At 36.3% G+C, this 26,419-nt stretch overlaps 1 protein-coding gene across 4 annotated transcripts in view; it reads left to right on the top strand.

The window, feature by feature from the left end:
- Positions 1-26,419, top strand: part of ppfibp2b (PPFIA binding protein 2b) — a 65,840-nt gene that overhangs the window by 4,674 nt on the left and 34,747 nt on the right. For 2 of the 4 annotated variants that reach the window (XM_087797384.1, XM_087797382.1), the window contains exons 1-4: positions 9,686-9,783; positions 14,435-14,542; positions 16,566-16,768; positions 24,191-24,277. In XM_087797384.1, the coding sequence (XP_087653510.1) occupies positions 14,461-14,542; positions 16,566-16,768; positions 24,191-24,277 (372 nt within the window). In that variant the 5' untranslated portion in view covers positions 9,686-9,783; positions 14,435-14,460. Of the gene's footprint in view, positions 1-9,685; positions 9,784-14,434; positions 14,543-16,565; positions 16,769-20,950; positions 21,141-24,190; positions 24,278-26,419 lie in introns of those variants that run through there. The other 2 variants (XM_087797383.1, XM_087797385.1) reach the window with 2 other exon arrangements.

Here is a 26,419-nt window from a genome sequence, read left to right as displayed (position 1 = left end):
ACGTCCATCTTTTGTCCGTTTGTGAGCAACAACAGGATCTTTAAACAGATGTTATATTCGAGTTCATGATGTACAATAGTCGCAGTGAAGTTAATATTTACCTGGTTGATGTCGGAGGTTATTCAGTGACTCGGGTTGAGGTTTCTCCAGGTCATCCCAGCAACACTTGTTGATCCTGGTCTAGTCCTGGTCTCTGTCCTGGTCTCTGTCCTACCATGAGTGGAACCTTTTTGTTTCTTTAATACATGAATAGCCAGAAACTTTTAAATCTTTTAAACATAATCTTTACTAGGGTTGTAAGAAAATACTTGTACACTTCACAATCATTTTTCTATATTTATAACATATATATAGTACTGTGTCCATTTTTACAAATGATATTCTATTTTTATCATAGTTCTTTTATGGGTTTTTTTCAATAGTGTTTATAAAAAAGATAATTCGATTTTTTTAAAATATTTTGTAATGAACAAATGTGCACAGCGTTTGTTCATTTATGTGTTTCAATTATACCTCCGACCACTAGATGGCTGTGAGAAAACATCGAAACACTTAAATATATAATTGCAGTGTATATAATGCTTTTTTTTCTAAATATTGTGTTGATATTCAACAGCCTTGTATCATTGTTTGACAGCATAGTTATTTTATGGTTTATATTTCAATAAAGTGTATTAATTAACGTGCAAATATTCTTAGCTTTTTTTTCATTTTTGTGTTGCAATTCAACTTCCGAGGACGAGAGGATACAGTGACTCCAGCAGCTTTTAAAGTTGATGTTTGGACACATTTTGGTTTGAAAACAAATTAAAGCAGTTACGACTTTGTCAAGAGTCATGTGGTCTGTAAATATAACACCAGAGTTAAGTACTCGACAATAATACAAATGTATGCTTGTTCTCTGGGCAAAACTGTGCTCAGTCGAGTTTCCTCACTATGGAACTCTTAAGGACGCTTTAACACAAAAACTCCTTGTGATCTACATTGACATTGTTATTTTTAACACTAACTTCAACCAATTTAGTGAGTCTTCTGTGTTGTTTTTGTGTATTTACAGTTAAATGTGACTTGTAATGACAGCTTTCCACCTTCGGGTTTCTATGCTAATGTTGCATTTTTAGCACTTCTTGATGTGCTACCTAGTCTAGCCTGGACTGGACCATATAATCCATGTGTACCTGACAAACCTTAAAATATATATATAAAAATATATACATTCATTGAGAATTCAACTATGAATAAATGATTGTTGACCTTTTTTTTATTTTTTACCTACCTACTCTGCTGTGATTGGTCAAGCAAGGAGGTTTGTCACCGCGCGTCATCAACCCCGAAAGTCTCCACCTCCAGGGGACTTGTTGTATAAACAAAGCGGGGCGTAATTACAGCTGGCTGGAGGACGAGTGAAGCCATTATTAAGTCACAATGGACTCTCGTAACCTCTCGTTCGCCCAGATTTCAGAGCAACTTTATAAAGTAATAAGTTGAAAACATGGTCATGATGAGGAACTTACTGCATCTTGGAGATGAATAACGTTTACTACATGTCAGGATAGTTGTGTTTTCACCTTTAACAGTTTTACTCTGGCAACATGAGGGCCACATCAATACAGTCAAAGGGTTGCATGTGGGGTTTAGACTATAAACATCATCCACGCTGCAGTGTGTTGGTGCTGGTGGATGAACCCGAGAGCCTCGCGAGGAAGAGCTCTCTGAAACATGATGCTGTCATGTGATCCAACATGTTAGCGGGTTTGTGTTACCTCGCTGTTGCCGTGGTGACGCCACCAAACTTTATAATCAGATGGTTTCTTGACGATGTCGTCCGTAATTCTCGTTAATCTGCCGTGAACCTCCGGACATCGTGGTCAAGAGTCTCCTCCCAGGTTGGGTCGGTTGGTGCTGCCTGTGTGTTAATTGTGTAGTTCCAGTGTGGAGGACGCACACTGTGTGTAAAGCAGTGTTGACATGTTGTTTCAACAGCAGTAGGCGGCTGACACTGCTGGTTACTGCGTAAACATGGCTGCAGAACTGAATCTGCTCTGGCAGGTTCTTCTCCGTCCAGTTGTTGTAGAGTCGATTATATCATAGCTGCTGTTTTTGTTCACTTTACTTTGCACGGCCAACTTTTCAGATGTTGTGACCTCAAGTCTTGAGTATAAAATTTGAAACAAAAACAACAATATAATTTCCATATAAGTAAATATACACATGTACATCCACACACATATATAAATATATACTGTATATACATACTATAATACGATACATATCCCGATACAAGGGCAACGATACAATTATTATTATATACATTTCAATACTATAGGAACAAACGCATTTGTAGTATTTTAGTATCCTCTTATCCTCAGTCATAGCCGAGATCTCTGAGGATTTTAATTAATTTTAATTAATTAGCTGCGGAGAAAGTAATGGCTGCCGCCATCTAGCGGCAAGAAGTTTAATGGCAACACTTAAATGAACAGACACTGTAAATATTTGATGTTTATTTTTAATTGTTAAAAAAATTGAATGATCCTATTTCATACAAGATTTGTTAAAAAAGGAACATAAAAGAACTTTGATAAAAATGATAACAAGTAAGGTAAGGTAAGGTAAAACTTTATTATTATTATTTTTAAATTGTTTTACTTGTGTGTTACTTTCAGGTATCAAATTGTGTGACCAAGTGCACCCTGGGAGATTTCGTCACAGTAGACCTGTTGCCCATGAGCAGGTGTTGAGATGCAATTACGTAAAACGAAAAACTAATTTGTAGTTTTAAATTTCAATGAATTTCTTGATTTGCCCGTTTATCTAAATAACGACTTTACGAGTTTATCTTAACAATCTTAATAATTACACAATATTTGTGACGTTTGTTTATTTTATTGTTAATAAAATCAGTTTTTCATCCACACATTATCAAGTTCAGATCAACTTTGCACCGCATGCCGAAGCTGTTTTCGGTGTCAAACATTTTCCCCATGGATGCACTTCCACACGATGATGCCGTCGCTGGCATGAAGGGAATCAAACTCTTGAAAGAAACATCATCGTCCGGTTCAGTCCTCGGACGAACACGTCCAGAGATTAGTTCCGCCTCCTCCGCTGGTGCGTGAACACACTGGTGTGTGTTTTGTGTCATGAGGGGGTTTAAGTCCGGCCTGTAGCTGCTGACACTTAACTAAACACACTAAGCCCAGCGAGGATAAAAAGTCCCTCCTCCTTCTCTCTGTCACTTTCTGTCGTTTAATTTTCCCTCCACTCTCGCATTTCTGGCTTTTCCTGTTTCCACGACTCTGAGTTAGAAGTTCTAGTCCTTCGGCTTCTCTTAGTATTTACTCGTTCATCCTGCGGCTGTGGAGGTTCTCCTACTATCCTTGGCTTGTGCTACACAGATGACAAAAAATGTTGATTCTCAATCTGATGAAGTGTGTAATCGATAAAGTATCACAATATAGTGCGTTATTGGTACGGTATGTTACTGATGTACTGATGAAGTATGTTACAGTAATGTGTGTAACTGGAAAAGTATGTTATTTACTTGACTTACTTAACTATTAGTGAAGTATAAAAATATAAAGTGTAACTGGTCAAGTACTTTACAATAAAGTATGTGACTGAGAAAGTGTGTTACAATGAAATGCGTTACTGGTAAAGTAGGTTACAGTAAAGTGTGTTACAGGTAAAATATGTGACTGAAAAAGTTTGTTACAATAAAGTGTGTTACTGGTAAAGTATTTTCAATTAAAGTGTGTAACAGGTAAAGTATGTTACGATAAAGTATGTGACTGAGAAAGTGTGTTACAATAAAGTGTGTTACTGGTAAAGTAGGTTACAAAGAAGTGTGTTACAGGTAAAATATGTGACTGAGAAAGTTTATATTGTTGTTGTTGTTTTTGTTTCTAAATACCTGATATTAAAATAACTAAATATGTGGATCTGTGTCAACCAAATATTCAACGGTTGAATTTAACTTCTATTTTTTATAAATGCTTTTGTATTCAAGTATTGTTCTTTGAATTTAATTTAATTTAAAAAAAACTAAGTCTAAATGTTATGTAATATTGAATTTAAAAATACATGTATTGTTGGAAAAATTATGACAATGTTTTGAAAATTGAATTTAAAAGGCTACAGATTAAATTATATGAATTTACGAAATGTATATTTGTGTTATTGGAATAAGAAAGCAAAACTGTATTTGATTTTTTTTTAATTATTATTTTAAAATATTCAAAATTCTTAAAAAAAACAAAAAAAACAACATTTTATATAATTGAATTAAATGATTCCATTAAAATACTTTTATTATATAAATAAATAAAAGTCGAATACAAACATACATTATATATATTTTTAAATTCAATTAGTTTACAATGTAATTGATATATTCAAGGCTTAAACAAAGACAACAAGTACCTTCATATACAGTAAATGTGATATAAATAACAATTTATTGTCTTTTTTTGTTGAATGAAAACGTTTTAATATTTAACAAGCACATTTTGATTTGATTTGTCAAACAAATAATAAGCACAATAAGTAGTTATTAAAAACTGGATAACTGGATTAAATTTGTTCGAAAATCGAAATTAAATTGCGAAAGGACAAGTCGTGGCCCGGGAGCCACACGCATCACTTAGTCTGTATTTATGTGGCCCTTTAATAAATACATCGATAAAAGTGTTCATTGATTTCCTATTGTGTTTGATCATGTATTGATATTTCAAACAATAGTTGTAACGTAATTTTAATTTCCAACACAACGTGTTTCTCTCTGAACTATTATTACAGAAGCAATAAAATTAAATCCTTAAATCCTTGAACCGACATCGTTGACCTGACGCGGGAATCGTTGCCACAGTTTTAGGTTATTCCTGAACATGTTGATCCACCAGAGCATTGATCGCAGCAGGACAATCATTAACATGTGACGAGGTATTAGTATTGATCCATGGATTCCTCCCGACCGTCCGTGACTGAAGCGTTCACGCAGGAATCTTCGTGGTTGATGATCAACAGCTGATTGTTGTCGACTCGTCTTCAAACACCTTCTCTGCGCTCCATAAATAAGGATTATGGTGATGATGTTGTACATCAGTCGGGTGTTGAAGAGAAGCAGCTCTTTGTAGTCGTAATCCTCTCAATACTGTCGTTTCTTCCGTCTTACTTTCCCGCTTCACATCCATCCAGCAGGTTGTTGGCTCCCGTCCTGGTGCTCGCCTGAATGTTCCTTGTTAATCCTGAATCCATGTGAGGAACCGAGTTTATAACGCTTTTGTTTATGGTCCTGACGCTGTCGACGGGATTTAACATGTTTAAATTATCGTGATTCCTCAAAGGTTTATTCCAGTGTTTACACCTGGATCTGGCCCACAGCGTATCACACTCTGGTTTGACTCAGTACTTGGGTGACTTAGGCCAGTCTGTCAAACTGAGCCTGAGAAACCTGGGTGTTGTATTTGACCTGGAGCTTTTAGACTATTGTAACAGTTTATTTTGGTGTCTAAACAAGAAGGATCTGTCTCGCCTGCAGTTGATACAAAACTCTGCAGCGAGGATTCTGACTCTCTCTAGTAGAAGAACTCACATTTCCCCGATCCTTGAAACTCTTCACTGGCTGCCAGTTTCTTTCAGGATCAATTTTTAAATTCTGGTTCTTACTTTCAGATCTATTCATGGTCAGACCTTCCATCAGTGATCTGATCCAGACTTACACCCCAGCTCGGGCTCTGAGGTCTGTGGATCAGAATCTACTGACAGTTCCTGAACACGCTTCCGGACCAGAGGAGAGAAATCCTTCCAGACTGTTGCTCCTGGCTTAAGGACATTTTAGTGGAAAAGGATTTGATACAATGATGGGATTAACATAAATGCTGATATTGTGACCTGTAAAGATACCGGTGTTTAAGATAATCGAGGAATGATACAATGACGATAAAATTAAGTTTGATGAAGGAGATGGTTTAGATAGATTGAGAGTCTATGAATAAAAAAGACAATATTTCAGTCACATTATTACTTCCTGTTACCGTCAGTTTGGTAAATAAACATTTTGTTTGGCCCTCGACTGTTAAATGAATGAGACCCCAAAGCTCTAAAATGAATGAACAATTCTACAATAATTCACTAAATAAATAACGTATTTCACTCCGTTTTGCAAGGATCTCTCGGTACGATATGTATCACGATACAGGGTCAACAATACGATATCGAGATACTGGAGTAACAAGTATATATGTGTAGTATTGTCGAGTACTTGACTCTGGTGTTGCAGAATTTACAGACCACATGACTCTTGACGAAGTCGTAACTGCTTTCATTTGTTTTCAAACCAAAATATGTCCAAACATCAGCGTTAAAAGCTGCTGTAGTCACTGTATCCTCTCGTCCTCAGTCATTGCAGGGATCTCACGTTCTTTTAGCTGAGGAGAACATAATGACTGCTGCCATCTAGTGGTCGGAGGTTTAATTGCAACACAAAAATTATGATATTTTCACCTTAATTGTACATTTAAAAATGCATTAGGAATGACTATGTTTTAGTGTCAGATGTCAGCAACGAAATTAATTCGATAAATAGATTAAAAGAAAGTTGTAGAAAGTGAATCTTCCTTTTTGATTGAGGTGTGTTGGACAAATAATGACTGCTGCCATCTAGTGGTCGGAGGTTTAATTGCAACACAAAAGTGTGGATGTTTTCACCTTAATTGTAAATAAAAAAAAACTTTAAAAATGACTATGTTTTAGTGTCGGATGACAGCATCGAAATTAACAATTACCGTAAATTCCGGACTACAAGCCGCTACTTTTTTCCTACACTTTAAACACTGCGGTTTATACTACGGTGCGGCTTATTCATTTTTTTTTTGTGGCGGGAAAAACATTTTCAGTAGACCAATAGAATGAATGAGTAACTTTGTGTCAGCAGCTCCCTCCCGACTACGAGGAGAAACTTACTTCATTCCGCACATTCACTCAAACAAAGATAGCGGAGAATTCCATCGGGCCAGATGAAATCATAAATATGGATGAAGTACCTCTGACGTTTTGTAACGGACCTTCTCACATAACTCCTCAAGAGATCGTCACACACACATTCTTCATGGGGCGGAGCTCTGGTGCGGACTTGGTGACGCTCCAGAGTGACAGCATTAATTATAACAACACTGACCACACATGAAGCCGTTATAGAAGTTAATCAAAATGTATTTACTTAATAACATTTAACAAAAAGCGCTCCTTAAAGGAGGATCAATCAAACATGAACAAAACAACGAACACCCACGACACCCCACAGTCAAATCCCCGCGATCATTGTCCAATGTTCAAGTCCATTATTGTCCAGAAAAAAGGCTGCGTTAAGTGAATCCTAGGTGAGGCGCAGAGACGCAGGACAGCCCGCCGTGAAGTCGCGTTTATCCGCGCAATCACTGCGTTACGATCAGGTGGAAAAAAGCAAACTACTCATCCGTGTTGCCGGCGTGATGAAGAAATAATTCCCCGGTTGAAGGACACGGACAGTTGTCCACCTGCCTCGTGCTTTTGTCGCTGGTTCCTCGGACTGTAAATATCTGAACAATGCTTAAGAAGAATAACACAGTGCTTTATTTATTTAAGTGTAAGAAATGGACGTGAATTACCGGTAGTTCATTTTTTTTGGCTGTTTAAACCTGCGGCTTAAAATCCGGTGCGGCTTGTATAATTACAAAATTGATTTTCTTTCTAAAATTTGAGCATGCGGCTTTTAATCGGGTGCGCTCTGTAGTCCGGAATTTACGGTACATATTATTATTAGTAAACAAGGTCAGTATGAAGTTCATTATTGGATAACTTGAAGGAAACCTTAAATAGATTAAAAGAAAATCGGAGAAAGAGAATCTTCCTTTTTGATTGAGGTGTGTTATATCAAATAATAACTGCCTCCATGTATTTGCTTTATATGTTTATATCGCTGAGTAGTCGCCGCAGAAAAGTTTCCCGACTCATTAGCAACATTTGTTTTCTCACATCCGTCCGCTGGAAATAATCCCACGCACTCAGTTCCTCTTGTGTTGACGAGTGTTAGTCATCGGTGTTGAGCATCATTACTCCGAGAGTCGAGGATGACGAGCGGAGGAAGGAGCAGTGAGGCCAGCGAAGGAGAAGGACGGTCGACGATCCGACACTAGGGGAGCGAAGCCGAGCGGAAAATCCTTCTGCGGGATAAATAAAGACGTGAGGAGTTCCACACTGACGTGATTAGACGAGCTCCAGGGATCACACCTCCGAGTGTGAGCCTCGCACTCGTGAGTGTGGACGCTGACGGAGCAAACACTGGAGCACTTTTCTGTCTCCGCTCGGCTTGTCAGTTTAACTTCCTGGATGTTTTTCTGGGCTTCGTTAGTCACTGCCTGGAGAAAGATAATCCAGGTTGTGAGTTTGTATTGTCGAGAGTTTATACGCAGTAACAAGTATATATGTGTAGTATTGTCCAGTACTTGACTCTGGTGTTGCAGAATTTACAGACCACATGACTCTTAACTCTTAACGTAACTGATTTAATTTCATTCATCTGGAGTCGAATGTATCCTCTCGTCCTCAGTCATCGCCGGGACATCTTGGGATTTCATAGCTTTGCAGAAGACGTAATGACTGCTGCCATCTAACGGCCGGAAGTTTAATTACAGCACATAAAAAAACAAATACTGTTAATATTTACATGTCTAGTTTGAGCTTAATTATTTTATATTTTACACACTTTATTGAAATCTAAATCATAAAATAACTATGATATTCATAAAATGTGATTTGAAAGCGCACAAAAATTACATGTATATATGTATATATGTATAGATACATAAAAAACACATTTTCTTGTCCACTGAATATTGAGACAGTATCGTGAAAAAAAACCTTTAATTAATTGCAACACAAAAATGAACAAACGCGTAAATATTTACCTGTTAATTATAAATAAAAAATATATATATTATATATATAAAATTTAGCATATTATAAAAAATAAAATAAAATAAAAATAAAACATTTATTTCCCAAAAGAAGAATTTGAAGGATTTTCTTTGGGTAAAAAATAATGGAATTCATAAAAAACGATTTTTTGTTAAAAAGCAGACGAAAATATTCCCAAGATAATATTTGACATAAAAATGATACATTGCTGTTGAATATTAATATAGCATGTTGAATAAAAACGTCGCAATATTTAAGATCATCACTATTTTTTTTACACCCCATTTTTAGAGGAGGTCAAAGGTCACATAATCTTAGGTGATCTGATCGTCAACTTAACAATCATCACCAGGTCTTCGCCGTCCAGTCATTTTAAAGACGAGGAAATTCCATCCGATGTTTTAATTTTTTAACAAATCGATCTCTTCTTTTATCCGGTTGTATCTAGTGTGCTGTTTTGGTCATGCTCCCCCTAGTGGCGGATCGTCACACTCCCCTCGACAAATCAAAGAGTAAATATTCAGAGGCAGGATATTCAAGCGGCCGTGTCGGCACCTGATAACAGACGAGCTGCTGCTGCACAAACTGTCCTTTGTTAAACCCATGATTGTTCACGGTCACAGAGAGAGAGAGAGAGAGAGAGAGAGAGAGAGGGATAGAGGGGGAGGAGAGAGAGAGAGAGAGAGAGAGAGAGAAGCCACATGTCGTCCAGTTTGACAAACCCGTTTGTCTTGAGTGTGTGAAGGAGTGTCTGTTTACGAGCTCAGCCTGAATGAAGTCGCTCGCTGTGTGAATCCGAGTCGGTGTCGGATACAAACTGCAGTCCAGGTAAACTTTTTAACAACTTATTGAACACCTTGTTTTGTCGACGGAACGATTTCTCGCTGCAATTGTGTAAAACTTTTGTGTGTTAACTTCAACTTTTGTTGATCAACTGGCAGTTTTGGTTTCAGATTTTTTTTACAAGGGGTGATAAAAATATAGATGCATTAAAATAAACCACGATACTGTATGAATAATGTTCAACAGCAGTGTGTCTTCCTCATGTATATGTAATTTTGGTTGGTCTTTCTAATCACATTTTTGAGTTTCATTTCATGGTTTATTTTATGGTTTAGATTTCATTAAAGTGTGTAAAATATAAAATAATTTGATTTTTACTTTTAAAAAGTCTCAATTATCCTGAAAATATTCACAGCATTTGGTAACTTTATGTGTTGCAATTCAATTTCGGGCCACTAGATGGTAGCAGACATTACGTCCCCCACAGCTAAAGAACAGAATGAGTCCTGCGAGATCCCGTGGACGAGAAGATACATTTGACTCCAGCAGCTTTTAAAGCTGATGTTTGGACATGTTTTGATTTCAAATGAAAGCAGTTACGATTTCGTCAAGAGTCATGTGGTCTGTAAATTCTGCAACACCAGAGTCAAGTACTCGACAATACTACACATATATCCTCGTTACTACAGCAACTCAATATATCACAATATATCGTTGACCCTGTATCGTGATACGTATCATATCGCCATATTCTTGACAATACACACCACTGTTTGAATATCATAATATTTGTAGTATTATTATGGAATACTAAAAAGCCTCCTGGACTAATTCTACAGATTCTCCAGAAGTAATACTACGGAGCCTTGTAAAAGTATTACTACAAAGATTTGCACAGGGGAGAAATAATACTGTGGAGCATCGCGTAGTAACACTAAAACAGCCCTGTGGAGTAATACAACAGAGTCTCTTGAAATAATACTACAAAACCTTGAGGAGTTTGACTACGGATGAATACTAAAAAGCCACGCAGAGTAATACTACAGTGCCTCTTGGAGTAATACTATAAAATCTAGAGGCGTAATACTAATGATCCTAGAGGATTAATACTAAAAAGCCACGCGGAGTGATACTACATTGCCTCTTGGAGTAATACTACGAAACCTAGAGGAGTAATTCTACAGATCCTCAAGGAGTAATACTAAAAAGCCGCGCAGAGTAATACTACCAAACCTAGAGGAGTAATTCTACAGATCCTCGAGGAGCAATACTAAAAAGCCACGCAGAGTAACACTACAGTGCCTCTTGGAGTAATACTACGAAACCTAGAGGAGTAATTCTACAGATCCTTGAGGATTAATACTAAAAAGCCACCAGAGTAATACTACAGAGCCTCGCAGAGTAATACTACAGGGCCTCTTGGAGTAATATTACGAAACCTAGAGGAGTAATTCTACAGATCCTTGATGATTAATACTAAAAAGCCACGCAGAGTAACACTACAGTGCCTCTTGGAGTAATACTACGAAACCTAGAGGAGTAATTCTAAAGATCCTCAAGGAGTAATACTAAAAAGCCACGCAGAGTAATACTACCAAACCTAGCGGAGTAATTCTACAGATCCTCGAGGAGCAATACTAAAAAGCCACGCAGAGTAACACTACAGTGCCTCTTGGAGTAATACTACGAAACCTACCGGAGTAATTCTACAGATCCTTGAGGATTAATACTAAAAAGCCACCAGAGTAATACTACAGAGCCTCGCAGAGTAATACTACAGTGCCTCTTGGAGTAATACTACGAAACCTAGAGGAGTAATTCTACACGGTCATCCTCCTATTTAGACTCTTCATGTTGTTCAGCATCATATTTATGTTCACTGGGTGTTGACACCAGGAGTCGATGTCGAGATGTTTAACTGAAAGTGTTTCTATCGAACTTCAAAACTTGAGTTTAACTCGATCCTTTCTAAAAGTACAACAGGAGCTACGAACTATAAAAGTCTTTGGTCAAAGAAACTTGACTTGAGGCCACGAGGCTCAGGAGGTCCACATGTTGGGCGTAAATGACTCTAATAGACTTGAGAAGAAGAGCCCGAGGGCAGCGAGTAATGACGGCGTGTTCCAGATCATTGGTCGCTGCAGACGCTGCTGACAGTCGCGTTCTGCTGAAGCTGCGGCGGTTAATGTTCCGGCTCCGCGGGGGGTCTTCGTGACATCATTGCATAACCCGGGTCTTCACGTGCACCGTGAACGACGGCGTGACGAAGATGTGGGAGGACGGTGACGGTGATGGAGCTGACGCTGCAGATACCTTGATGCGCGAGGGCACCTGGAACATGAGGGGGACTGAAGGGAATCTTCCTCGACAGGACGCGTGGAACTCTTGTCCGGGTCACTTTGGAGCAGCTCGACTGAAACATGGTTCGAGTTCTGCTGAGATGATTGGATTCCAAAGGTCCAGATACGTCAGCGTCACAGTCAAGAAGCTAGTTTGACGTTTGTTTGACTGCTTTTTGACAAGAAGTCAAGAAAAAATATGAATACTCTTAAATATAAAATATATTTAAAAATATATATATATACTGTATCAATTTAACTTATTTGGCTTTAAAATCCTATCTATATTTTCATCGTAGTTATTTAATGGTAAATATTTCCATAAAGTGTTTACACGATACGATACAAAAAAACGTTAAACTCGATACCTTTACTCATGTTCAATACTTAATATAACATTTTAATTCCACAGGAATAAGAAAATATCCCCAAACTGAAATTAAATATTTTTATTTACAAGAACAAGACACGTTAAATTTTTATAATTAAAAAAAAAACAGTGGGTGCACGGTGGCGCACTGGTTAGTGCTGTCACCTGGTTCACCTGGTTCGATTCAAGGCTGAGACAACCTTTCTGTGTGCAGTTTGTATGTTCTCCCGTGTTGCGTGGGTTTACTCCGGGCACTCCGGTTTCCTCCCACAGTCCAAAAACATACAGAGGTTGATTGAGAACTTTGGAATATTTGAATGTTTTGTCTTCTGCCACTAAATATATTACGTTTTTTGTTATTCAAAGCATTATTTTAGTATTGATAATTTTGAAAATTAGTATTTTGTCGAAAACATTTTAGTATCTGTACTAATTTAGTTTCAATACTTTTGACAACCCTAATAAGTAAGTAAGTAATTTGTATTTATATAGCGCTTTTCCAGACCAGGGTCACAAAGCGCTTAAACAATCAAAACAATATTCAATAAAGTATATACTTTAAAGGTCAAGATAAAACTGATAACACAACAGGAGTTCCAGAAAATCAAGGAAAAGTCTGCACAAATAAAATGTTTTAAGATGTTTCTTGAAGGATCAAGTAGATCATCAAACACAGAGATCGTTCCAAAGCTTAGGAGCAACAGTCTGGAAGGATTTCTCTCCTCTGGTCCTGAACCGTGTTCAGGAACCATCAGTAGATTCTGATCCACAGACCTAAGAGCCCGAGCTGGGGTGTAAGGCTGGATCAGATCACTGATGGAAGGTCTGACCATGAATAGATCTGAAAGTAAGAACCAGAATTTTAAAGTTGATCCTGAAAGAAACTGGAAGCCAGTGAAGAGTTTTAAGTGCAAAGTAAACAATTTTTATTTACAATTCAAACATTCAAAGCGTTTGTTAATTGTTGTGTTGCATTTAAACCTTTAAGCCAGCAGCAGTTATTATGTCCTTCGAAGCTAAAGGATCAATAGAGTCTAGCGATGACTGAGGACGAGAGGATACAGTGACTCCAGCAGATTTTAAAGCTGATGTTTGGACATATTTTGGTTTGAAAACAAATGAAAGCAGTTACGACTTTGTCAAGAGTCAACAATATAATCCTGCGAGATCCTGGGTATGACTGTGGACAAGAGGATACAGTGACTCCAGCAGCTTTTAAAGCTGATGTTTGGACATATTTTGGTTTGAAAACAGATGAAAGCAGTTACGACTTCGTCAAGAGTCCCCAACATAATCCCGCCAGATCCTCGGTATGACTGATGAGAGGCTACAACAAAGAGCTGTACAGGTATAGAAAATGATGGATCAATTGGGATAATTATTTTCCTCAATATTTCGATTTATTTTTTCAAGTTCTCTTTCCTTGTATTAAGAAATAATTACACATTATAATAACATAAATAATATCAAGTGATTTATACTTCACGATTTTAATAGTAAGTACTGAAGCTATTGTTAAGATAAAGGTAAATTAAGTATTATTAATTATTAATTATTTAGTAACTTAAACTTAAATACAAACTTAATAAATGGTGTAAAAAATTGTGTCTTTAATATTATGGAGATTTAGTTTAAGCCGTCGGTATTAACTGCAATTTTTTTATGACAAAATCATGAGTTTTAACAAAAACATCACAAGGTCATTCACTCTGTTTGGAAAACCCTGATAAATACTGTTCAAAGATCCTTAAAATAAGTAAAACTGTATTCAAATAAATGACACGTTTTTTAATTATTGTAGTCCAAGTTTGACCGCGGAGAACCCGGCGACCAGGGCAACATGTGGCCCCCAAGCCACACCTTTATCTAGCTTAGCGTTAGCATTAGATTAGCATGGCTAGCTAAACGCAGTTGTGCTACAGTAGCTCTCACACGACGAGCTGACCTGGCGGGATGTGTCACTAAAACAGTGGATTGTTTTTTGCAGGAATTAATAAAACCATCGGAGGTTGGATGTTTCCCACCATCGCCATGGAAACGGAGGCGAGTCACATGCTGGAGGCGGCTCTGGAGCAGATGGACGACATCATCGCGGGTGAGATGACGTTTTTTTTTTAAAAAAAAAAACACGTGTAGCGTTTCTTAAAAAATAGTTTGGAAAAATTTTCAGAAAAATTAGTAAAAAAAATTAAATTAATTACTTTTTTATTGCGTCAGCAATTATGGGATGAGATCTCAGATATTATCCAAAAATAATAAGCATTTATATTGTATAAAACATTATTATCATTACATATTCAAGTAAATATTATAAAGAAAAAATATAAAATAAATAAATAAGTGTATATTGTTTAAAACATCTAAATAAAAAGGGAGTTATTTATAAAGTTATTTACAAGATGAAATTAATAATATTTTAATTAGTTCACATTAATGATGCTGCAACAATTTATTAATTGATCGTAAGATATTTCTACATATAAATGAATAAACAAAGGTTAAATTAATATATTGGTTTTATTTTCATTGTAATGTTTTGTTCATTCATTCAATTAATTTTAATTAAAAATTCATGATAAAAAACAAAAGGCTTTAAATTGATGTTTATGTGATTAAATTTGTCATTGCATTGTGAAGGAACAATTTGTTGGAAAGATTCGATTTTATAATTAAAATACTTTATTTTTTTGTTTTAAAAACATACACAAAACGTTTAAAATGAGGGATATTTATAAAATAAATGAATCATGTTTTCAATAAAGATGAAACTCATTAAAGAGTCTTGTAAAAAGGTAAAGAATGAGTCATTAATGAAAAACTCAATTGATCAATAATGAAAAACTGCAGTGATCAATAATGAGTCTGGTGACATGACCTCGTGAAAGCCTCAGACACGGAACATGAAGATAAACCTCGTATCAGCCGGTCCACATGGACCTGGTTCTGAACCTCATTTTGTCTCTGTGGCCACAAATAGAAACACATTAGAGACGATAACATCGTGAAAGAGGAAATTGACTCATCGAGTAAATGATGCTTTTTGTAAACGATTTGTTTTGACTCGTGAAGAGAACGCGAGGCTCGTCTGTGACTTCATTGATGGACTTTAATATTTAAAATCTTTAAACTTTTTTATTGAAGTTTTCTTAGCATTTAATACTTACTTACTAATGATAATGTTATATATTGAAATGTGGCATTTTTTAAATTATAATTGAAGAGTTTAATTCAAAGTTGGATTATTTAAAAGGTTACATTTGTTTTTTGTAAAAATAATAAATTCAATAATTTAGATTTACTTTTTGTTTTAACCCTTGTGTTATCACAGTTATCTGGGCCTTTGGGTCACCTTGACCCAGAGGTTAAATAATTTAATTTAAAAATCTAATAATTCAAAATTATTAATTGTTTTTACATATAATGTTTCATTTTCTTATAATATTGAAAAAACAAAACCCTTTCTTAATTCAATATTATTTTATTTGAGGTCATTGAAATACAATATCATATTAATATATATATATCAATATATATTATATTTATTTTATTTTATTGTAACATTAATTATTTCTTAATACTACTTCATCTACTTCTACTACTAATTCTACTACTTTTTCTACTTCTTCTACTCCCTCTACTACTAATTCTAGTACTTCTACTACTACTTATTCTACTTCTACGTCAAATTCTACTATTTTCTTCTTTTTTCTTTTTCTCCTTCATGTTTTCTCAAACATCAGTATTTCTCCTTTATGCCATCATAAAAGAAAAAGAGAAAATCAAAAACATTTTTGTACGATTGAATCAAAGCAAAACAAATCATTTTGAAGATATTCTTTTAATAATAAATATAGAAATGATTGGATTTAAAATACATTTTATTACAGTTTTTTATTATTTGAACATTTGTACATTTTTTAAATGATTAATTATTTCGGAAAAGGACAATTTTGATGGGACTGATTTACTTCAATAATCATGTCACTGTTTTTGTTTGATTTATTTCTGCATGATTTATATTTAATATAAAACTAAATAGGTTTAATTCCTGTAACTTTGTCTATAGAAGTCTCACATGACTGGAGATGGTTAGTTGAAGTCTCTCTTCTCTCCTCCAGGCTCAAGGGCAGCGGCAGTGGTGGACTTCTCCAGCAGCTTGTACAGTCCTGTGAGCTCAGGCCCGCGGCAGGTGGTCCAGTTGGCCGAGGTCCTCAGACTGGCCCTGGAGAAGGAACCGGACCAGGTGGAGCGCGAGAACCTGCGAGCGCAGATACCTGTGGAGACCTCCCGAGCTCTGCTGGAATGGTTACAGAGTGCAGACGTGAGTACCAAACCCGGTTCCTGCTGGGCCGAGAGGTTGCTGGTTTGATTCCAGCCTGAGATGCTCTTGTGCAAACCCTGATTCCTCCTGATGGTGGAGCTGTTGTTTCTGTGTCTCACTCCCTCCCATTGAACTCATCTCTGCTTTCATCATCACTGGATGATGTTTGTGTAAGTGCTTAAGTGACCTGAGAATATTCAACGTTACATTTTCAAATTTAAAACTTTAAATTTCTTAATTTAAATTATTTTTAAGCATTACATTTTTTTTTTTATTCAGTAATTTCTATATTTAAAGGTTGAATTTGTTTATTTTTTAATAATTACAAAAATGTTGGTAATTTTAAAATGAATGTTTTTAACATGAGTTTAACATTTTAATTCCAGTGGTTAGAAAGAAAATCTAAAATAATTAAAAATATTATTTTAAATTCAATATATAAGTGTTATAATACAATAGTGATAATATACAATACAGACATCATGACCGTGTGCGCTCTGCGTGATTGGCTGACAGTTCGATCAAGTAGCTCAGTACTCTTTCAAAATTTCAAACACATTCAATTGTTATTAATTTTTAAATAAAAATGGCTACCATTTAACATAGAAATGAATGAATTCAATTATTTGAAAACGTTATTAAATGCTTAAAAAAAATTAGAATATTTAAAAAAATATATATATATATTTTTTTTACACTTAGAGTTTGATCAAGTAGCTCAGTACTCTGTTGTAATGTCTGGTGACTCTATTATACCAACAATTTTATATTGAGTTGAAAAGGCTAAGAATCAAATATTTTTGAATTTACTTCTATTTCTACTACTACAACTAATTCTACTACTTGTTCTACTACTTATTCCACTACTTCTACTACTGCTTCTACTTCTAATACTAATTATACTACTTAATCTACTCCCATTTATACTACATCTACTACTTATTCTACTACTTTTACTATTAATTATTCTACTTCTTCTCCTCCTACTTCATTTCAACGTCAGTGTTTCTCCTTCGTGCCATTATTTCAACTGTTTGCACACATTTTTACTTTGAATACTAATTCAGTACTTTCAAGTAAATCCGTTTACACATTCACCAGAAACATCATTCCCACTGCACTTTCTTCTGGATATGCAATTCTTCTATTTAAAATTATATTATTAAACTCTACTTGTAAAGAAATATTACCTTTGAAAATATTCAAATATTATTTTTAATAAAAAACGTATTTCAACCGATGAATATAGAAATGATTAACTTCTATATTTAAAAAAATAAAGAAATAAAATAACATATAATATATATATATATTTTTAAACATTTGAAATGTTTAATTCCATGTTCTGACGACACTTATATATATGATGAAGCTGGGATTCTCTCCTCAATGATAGTGTTTACATCCTACAGTTTCTAAAGTCCTGCAGCTCTGTCTTAAATCAAGGCCTGAACGTCGAGGGACTTGAATGTAAACAAGTGGACGAGTGTGTCCTCAGAGACGAGTGTGTGTCCACAGAGACGTCTTATTATAGAGATCAGCATCAACTTAAATCCTCTTGACTCGATCTGCTGGAAACATCATTAGCTGTCTTTAAAAACATCCTAAAGACACGACTTCAGTGTGTGTGTGTGTGTGTGTGTGACCTGCAGAGGCTGCTGTTCACTAGCTCTGTCTCCATGTTACTCATTCATGCTGTCCTTCAAGCGTCTCACTATCATCCGTCTGTGTCCACGCAATGTTTTTCATCTTCTTTTCCTGTTTGTTTCTTCCTGTTTGTTCGGCGCTGACCTCACACGAGCAACAGGACTCTCCAGCTGGATCTGGTTAAAGTGTATCCATGGGTTCATCTGCACACGCACTAGAAGTTTATCATTGACAGGAAGTGGTTCTTATCGCAAGTATGTGTTTGAAGTTGAAGCATCTGAAATGTTTCTGCTTCACTTCTGAACATCTTTATGGTTGAACAGTATTTTTTACGTTAGTTGATGCAAAATTATCTTCAATTAAAATGACACGTTCTTAAATTTGGATTGCTATCGCTATTTTTATACTGCGATATATTATGAAACTGTAGTAACAAGGATATATGTGTAGTATTGTCGAGTACTTGACTCTGGTGTTGCAGAATTTACAGACCACATGACTCTTGATGAAGTCGTAACTGCTTTCATTTGTTTTCAAACCAAAATATGTCCAAACATCAGCTTTAAAAGCTGCTGTAGTCACTGTATCCTCTCGTCCTCAGTCATTGCAGGGATCTCACGTTCTTTTAGCTGAGGAGAACATAATGACTGCTGCCATCTAGTGGTCGGAGGTTTAATTGCAACACAAAACTGTGGATAATTTCACCTTAATGGTAAGTTAAAAAAAGTTGCTGGAGTCACTGTATCCACTCGTCCTCAGTCATCCCTGGATTTTATTGTTCCTTCATCTGCGGGGGATGGAATTAATCGCCTTTTAATTCTAAATAGAAAAAAATATATATATTTTATTTTAAACACACTTAATTGAATTCCTAACAATAAAATAACTCTTTTAAATAATTAAATATGATTTGAAACCCCCCCATTAAATACAGTAAATATGGATACAGTATTGCGATATATCGCTGTATAGATATTTTCTAATTAGGAACCAATTAACGTGCTTTTCTCATTGTACTTGAACTAAATAATGTGTGACTAATAATGTGTAGTTTGACACGTGTTTTCGATGTGTACTGAGAAATCTGTGTAACTCTTGTGTAACACGCGTGAATCTGGTCCGTGGTTGTGCAGATGCTGACGAATACCGTAATTACTGTAATAAGAACAGTTTTCTGCTGAGTTGGAGTTTTCTACACGGAATAAATCTTCACAGTCATTTGAAGTAAGCGGTGGAGAAGCTCGTAAAAATGGTGGGTCAGAGAGTCGGAATGAAACCTTTCGATACAAGTATGAAAAACGACAAAGCCTTTTTCGTGCAGTAATGCTCAACACAACAATACAATAAATGATTGTTTCTTACTGTGCGGCTTCGGTATCAAATAGTTGAGGTCCGACACTCGAGCTGAGTTTCTTCTTCTTCCTGGATACGTCGGCGTGATATCTGGCCCAGAGTGGTTGACACGTCGTGACTTGTCGAGCATTTGTTGGTACAGATGTCGCTTGAAACGTGTTGCTAGAAACACATTGACTTGAAAAACAAAGTCTTCCTTTTGTTCTGAAAACATTTCAACAACCTTTTGTTGTGAACGTTCTACCTGAAAAGAAAATGACACTGATTTAAATTGTTTTCAACCAAAATATGTCCAAACATCACTAAGTTACGGGAGTCACTGTATCCTCTCGTCCTCAGTCATCTGGATCTCACAGGATCTCACAGGATCTTATTGATCCTTTAGCTGCGGCAGATATAAAATAAAAACTGCTTCCATCTAGCGACTGGTAGTTTAATTGCAACACAAAAATGAACAAACGCTGTGAATATTTAAATTTTTAATTATTGATAAGAAAATCTGATTATTTTTACACTTTTTTTTTACACACTTTAGTGAAGTATACATCATAAAACAACTATAATAGAAATAAAATATGATTTGAAAGCCAAAAAAAAGTGATTTAATACTTTCAATGTTTTATATATTATATATATTATATATATTATCTTTATTATATTAGTGTATAAACAACTACCTCAGGGACAAACCATGTCCTCGACTCTCTGAAAGTTAAACTGACTCCATTGTTGGACGAGCCAAAAGAAACGTATTACTCTCATTCTGCTGCTTGAACGACTACAAACCTTCTGTAAGTCGATGTGTGAGACAGAGCCAGAGAAAGAAAGAGTCTCCCCCTCGATTCCCCCCCGACTCCCCCGTCTCTCTCAGCTCCCCCATTTGGCAGCCAGACAGACCCCGGCAGGGGCGAGAAAACATGGACTGAGAGGCAGAAAGACCGAGAGGAAGTCGAGGTATTATAAGGAGTGAATGTGGTTCAGTCTGGGTGAGTGAGTGGGTGAGTGAGTGGGTGAGTCAGGGGGTGAGTCAGGGGGTGAGTCGGGGGGGGGAGTGAGATGGATGGGGGGGGGGGACAATCACGAGGAGAGAAGCCAGTAAAAGTGGGAGTCGTCAAAAAAAAAAAGTTCCACAGCTGTGAGCGTATCTCTGGTCTCTCTGCTTCACACATGACAGTCCTCGTGTGCCGTTAACTGAAGAATCTGCTCTTCAGACTGTGGTGGGCTGAGCCTCACACACTCTCACACACTCTCACACACACTCACACACACTCACACTCACTGTGCAGACTGAAAGCGAGGGCTCTGGCAGCGATGGGCTTGGAGTATGGAGACTCCCATCGACTTGCACAAGCACTTCTCTTGGCTCAGAAAGGTACGTTCGGTTCTGACTTTCTCTACTTTGAGGAGCCATCGTTGAGACCCTCGTCGCTGAGACCCTCGTCGTTGCCTCTGCTCTTCTCTCTGTGGTTTTCTTCTTCTTCTTCTAATCCTGCTGCAGCTGGTTTCCTCCGAGGGTTTGAAGCTTAGTCTCGAGTCTGAAGTTAAACTCAGATTAACGCGATCAGCTGACGGCGGCTGATTCAATCACTTCTCTTCAGAACCTGCTCGGGTGGAAACAAAAACTCTGTGTTTGTGTTTGTGATGTCATTCGCTCCTAGAGCCGACATTTGCATCTGAGAAGATTCCTTTACAAAGCCTTTTGTTCCTGGTTTGGCTTTTATTTGATCACTGGAATTTGAACTTTTACTGTGTTAGCAAAATATTTATTTGCAAAACCAGGAAATCCCCGAATTAAAACAATACTTTATTTACTATTATGTATTGTAAATATTTTTAAATTTAAGGGCTTTTGTTTTCACTTTCTTGTCGAATTTTCGAGGATTTATGATGAATTAATATACGTTTGAAATGTGTTTTTGTATTTGATATAATACATTTAATAATCAAAAACATGTCAGGATTATTCTTTATGACTGATTACTAGTGTTTTGCACAGCTGGGAGGAGTCCCAGGGGCAGACCCAGCACCCAGAGGAAAAATCTGGGCCACGAATCCTATTCCTGACAAGTTTAAAAACATGTTTTTTTTAGAAGAGTTTGAATAATATTGTAATACATTTTTTTGTTTTGTTTTTCTTGAAAAGTTTTGTTTCATATTTGAGAGAAAAATATACAAAATAGTTTTGGTAAATAATCTTGAAAGCAACAACACATTCTCCTGTGTGTGGTTTTTGGTTACATTGTTGCAAGGGTTCTGTTCCTAAAACCCACCGCACTAAACCAAAACCCCTAAAAGTGGTGACCATTCAAATTTTTTAAATCAACATTCATTTGAACTTGCAAACTCACTTTCTTAATGACCTGAACAGCTCCCCGTAATGCTTTGCCGCCCAGCCAACCAATCACAACTCTTTTGCAATTTTGCAATGGCAACAGAGGCAGAGAAGTGAAATGTAGTTTTGTAGCGACCAATTACCGAATTGAGCGGTGTGCAGAAAGGCATCATGGGAGGTCGCTGTTTTCTTGGCACCATAAGTAAGGTGGGCGTGGTAATTGTCTCCCACTCCTGAGGGATCAATAAAGTTTTACCTTACCTTACTTACTTCTGCTCTAACTTGTTTGTAACAAAGTTTTTTCGTTCCTGACTATAGTTTTATGTAGTATATCCAAATATTTAGTGCTGTATCAAAGAAATATCTGTGTAGCAGTGAGTACACATTCAAGTTTTCGTCACCGTCAATTGCTAAATGCTAACAAGAAACGTCTAAATCTGGTCAACTTGACTTTTCTTGAACACTATCTTCTTCGTACTCAAAGGCCTGTGTATCTGCGTCTGGCACGACATCCCAGAATACACTTTTGTTTCTCATTAAAAGTAGGTGTAGTCCAGCATGACTCTATGGATTCTTCTGCGCTCGCGTCACAACATACATCCTCCTGAAAGGCTTCGGAGACTTCTGGCGTTTTAAGCGCCGTGCAATACTCTGAGCTATAAATAACCATCGCATCATTAACGAGTTAACGGACGAACGACGACGAGTGTGTGAGTAGATTCTTGCTCCGATCAGATGATGTTTTGGTTTCAGCGAAGTCATGAGTCTGATGAAGGCTCTTTCAGTACAATTCCTGCTTGTTACTTCACTTCTTAGAATGTTACATAAACATGTGTTCTTCACTTTTATTTTGAGAGCGAAAACGAAGAAATAACAAGTAAACAATGTGAAACAAACGGGTTATTCTAAATATTTTTTAACCTAAACTGAATATAAACAAGACGGGATCAAAATGTGCGACTTCTCAGGATTTTACTTTGAAAAACATTCACTGTTTCCTGTTAGAAATTACTCGACAGGAAGTGCCTCTCATTTGAAGACTTGTCGAACTATAAGTCTTTGGTAACGTATTTGTTGAATGAAGAGATACATCAGAGTGAGATAAAAGTACAGACATAATCCTACAGAAGTGGAGTCGCTCAGAAAGTTTCCCGGGTTTAACCCACAGGAGTGTGCTAAATTGAAACCTGACCAAAAATAAGTTTGTTTTCCTCTGGTTGTGAATAGTTTTTTACCTATTATGACCTGCTGTAGAATACGGGTGTACGCTCAAATATTTCAATACATTTTTTCACAACACTGGTTGATATTAAAACGCCATTGTATTAAAATAAAAATTCATCATATTTTATTGTATCTTTTGGACTCATTGTACACTCATTGTATTATTATATTCATTGGACTTTTATTGTATTTATAAGTATTATAATTATTTTTATGGTTCATATTTCAACAAAGATTTGTTTTAATTGGTTAAAAAAAACGAGGGCTCTAGGTGGCAGCAGTCATTACATCCTCCGCAGCTAAAGTAAGGATTAAATCCTGCGAGATGCCTTAGGACGAGAGGATACAGTGACTCCAGCAGCTTTTAAAGTCAATGTTTGGACATATTTTGGTTTCAAAACAAATTAAAGCAGTTTTGCATTTTTGCATTTTAATATTATAATAGTTTGAAAAGCATAATCCTACTTCATACATGCTCTGCCCTCGTCGCGGCATGTTCTTAGAACCACGCTTATACTAGAAACTTAGTTTATCAAATTATTGTAAAATTTTTTTTGTGATATTTGAAGATTTGTTTATTTTTGGATCATGTGGTCTGTAAATTCTACAACACCAGAGTCAAGGTCTCGAGAATACTAGAGATATATCCTTGTTACTACAGTATCACAATGTATCGTAGTATATATTGTATCATTGACCTTGTATCGTGATGTTTGTGATTTTCCCAGAGTCTTGCCAATACACAATGTTACCGTATAAAAACAGGAAGTGTTGTGTTCAAGCCCTCTAGTTAAATGTGACATTGCAAAGATGAGGATCAGCTCCTCTGACTCTATGTTTAAGTCAATGTTTTTCTCTCCCTGCAGGTGAACCTTTGCTCCACGACCAACAATGAAAGTTACCAGGAGCGACTGCTGCGCTTAGAGGGCGACAAGGAGACTCTAGTGCTGCAGGTGAGACGCCGAACTCGTTGGTTCTTGTCCTTTATCCTGAATCTGTGGCGTGATATTCGGCTCCATTTGTAGTTTTTATCAAGAAATTCAACTTTGGTTCAACGCCAGATGGTTAAAGATCATCGTCAAATATAATTATATAGTTAACGTTCAATAAATACAGTACAATTGGACAAATTCACAGTTCCACACAAAAATTACAAAAAAAAAAAAAAAATTAAACAACAAAATATGAATCAAAATTGGAGCAAAAAAAAAGTTGATGAAAGACCCCCAAGTCTGTAAACAAGAATTGACCTCTGACCCCTGATCAAAACCCATCCTCCCCTTGATGCAGTGCAATGGTGCCCAAAGATTTCACTCATGCCACAACCTTGCCAGGTGCAGGTGGAACTCATGGAAGTTTATTCATTTTAGTGACTCAACAATCAACACTCAACAGTCCGGCTCAATGGAGGAACGACTCAAACCGGTTCCAAACACTCTCTCATCCCCCCCAACCACGACTTTATCACAAGCTCGTAAACATCTTCACTTCTGTTGCTTAGTAGGTGTTTGTCCTGTTGTCCCCTTTAAACTCCTTTAAACATCCCACTTAGTTACCGTGTTGTGAACAATCTTGAGGCTTTAATGATTGAAGAAAATCTAGTGTTACTTTAGCACTTTTACTTCTTCAATTACACACATGCACACACACACTAATACATACAAGTTATTAAATAAATATGATAGAATCTTGTTCGAATAACTTCTGTTGTATAAGTGCTAGTTCTTAAACAGCAGTTTTATTGTAAAAAAAAAAAAAACTCCAATTTTGCTATTTATTTCAACTTTAAAATCTCATAAAACTCTCCTTCTACTTCATACATGCTCTTCCCTCTACTGGCTACCGCTATGAACAGCTATTTCTAGAACCACAATTACACTACTAAGTAAATAGGTTAATTGAATCATTTGGAGGTTGCTTTTTTTGGCAATATTTGAAAATTGTTTTGTTTTCTTTATTCAAGGGATGTCCATGAACATCCATTGAATATTTGGATTTTTCACATTTCCAAGTGTAAAGAAAAACAAGCTACTTCGAACTTGTAAAACAACACTGTCTAACAAGGGATGTAAGAAAATATATCACTTTATTCTTTTCACATGTATGTATCATTTAATTATATTTTAATCAAGTTTGTATAAAAATAAAAGGATTCAATTTTTTAATTTTTTTTCTCACAATTACCATTCAAATATTGTTCATTTTTGTGTTGCAATTAAATGTCTTGCCACTAGATGACAGCAGTCATTACTTCCTCCACAATTAAATTAACAATGAAATCCCGCAATATCCCGACTAGACTAAGGACGAGAGGATACAGTGATGTTTGGACATATTTTGGTTTGAAAACAAATGAAAGCAGTTACGACTTTGTCAAAAGTCATGTGGTCTGTAAATACTGCATCACCAGAGTCAAGTACTCAACAATACTACACATACACTGTACATACTTGTTCCTACAGTATCACGATATAGCGTATCGTTGACCCTGTATCATGATACGCATCGTATCGCAAGATTCTTGACCTTACAGTGTTACAAATTTTCAACTCGATACTTGGAAAAAATATTTTGCTACCACAACCACAAAGATTAAAAAATTCACACCCAAATTTCTCAAGATCCTTGACAGTGATTCACAACAATAATTCTTACTAACAAATAACTTTCTGAATAATTTTCCGACTCAACAAAAGGACAAAAACACACTTCACTCATTGTTTCACTTTGTGTTTGTATTTTCTAGAAAAACAAGAGTTATTGTAGTTTGTTGTTCGACACATTCAACACTCAAGTTGAACAAACTCATAAATTACTTTGGATGAGTCAACTTTGAATATATTCGTTGACTTCTTTATATTCATCTGAAGGAACTTTGACTTTTTTTCTCCTACAATGAGAAAACAATCCTGCGGGATGTCAAACCAACCGGGTCAGTCTGGGCTCAACTCTCGAGCGAGTGAGATTTCATCTGTTGTCAACATCAGCGGCTGATGATGTGTAATCCCGGCTCAGAGAATATCCTGTTATTTCCAAAACAAAACGTGTCCAGACACCTCCGGACTGCGTCGACAGTAAAGCTGGACTTTGTCAAG

This window comes from Callionymus lyra, chromosome 8 (genome assembly GCF_982586985.1).
Source record: "Callionymus lyra chromosome 8, fCalLyr1.hap1.1, whole genome shotgun sequence".
NCBI classification, from domain to species: Eukaryota; Metazoa; Chordata; class Actinopteri; order Syngnathiformes; family Callionymidae; genus Callionymus; species Callionymus lyra.
The sequence above is the reverse complement of the archived record's forward strand: the minus strand, read 5'-3'. Positions and strand labels throughout refer to the sequence as shown.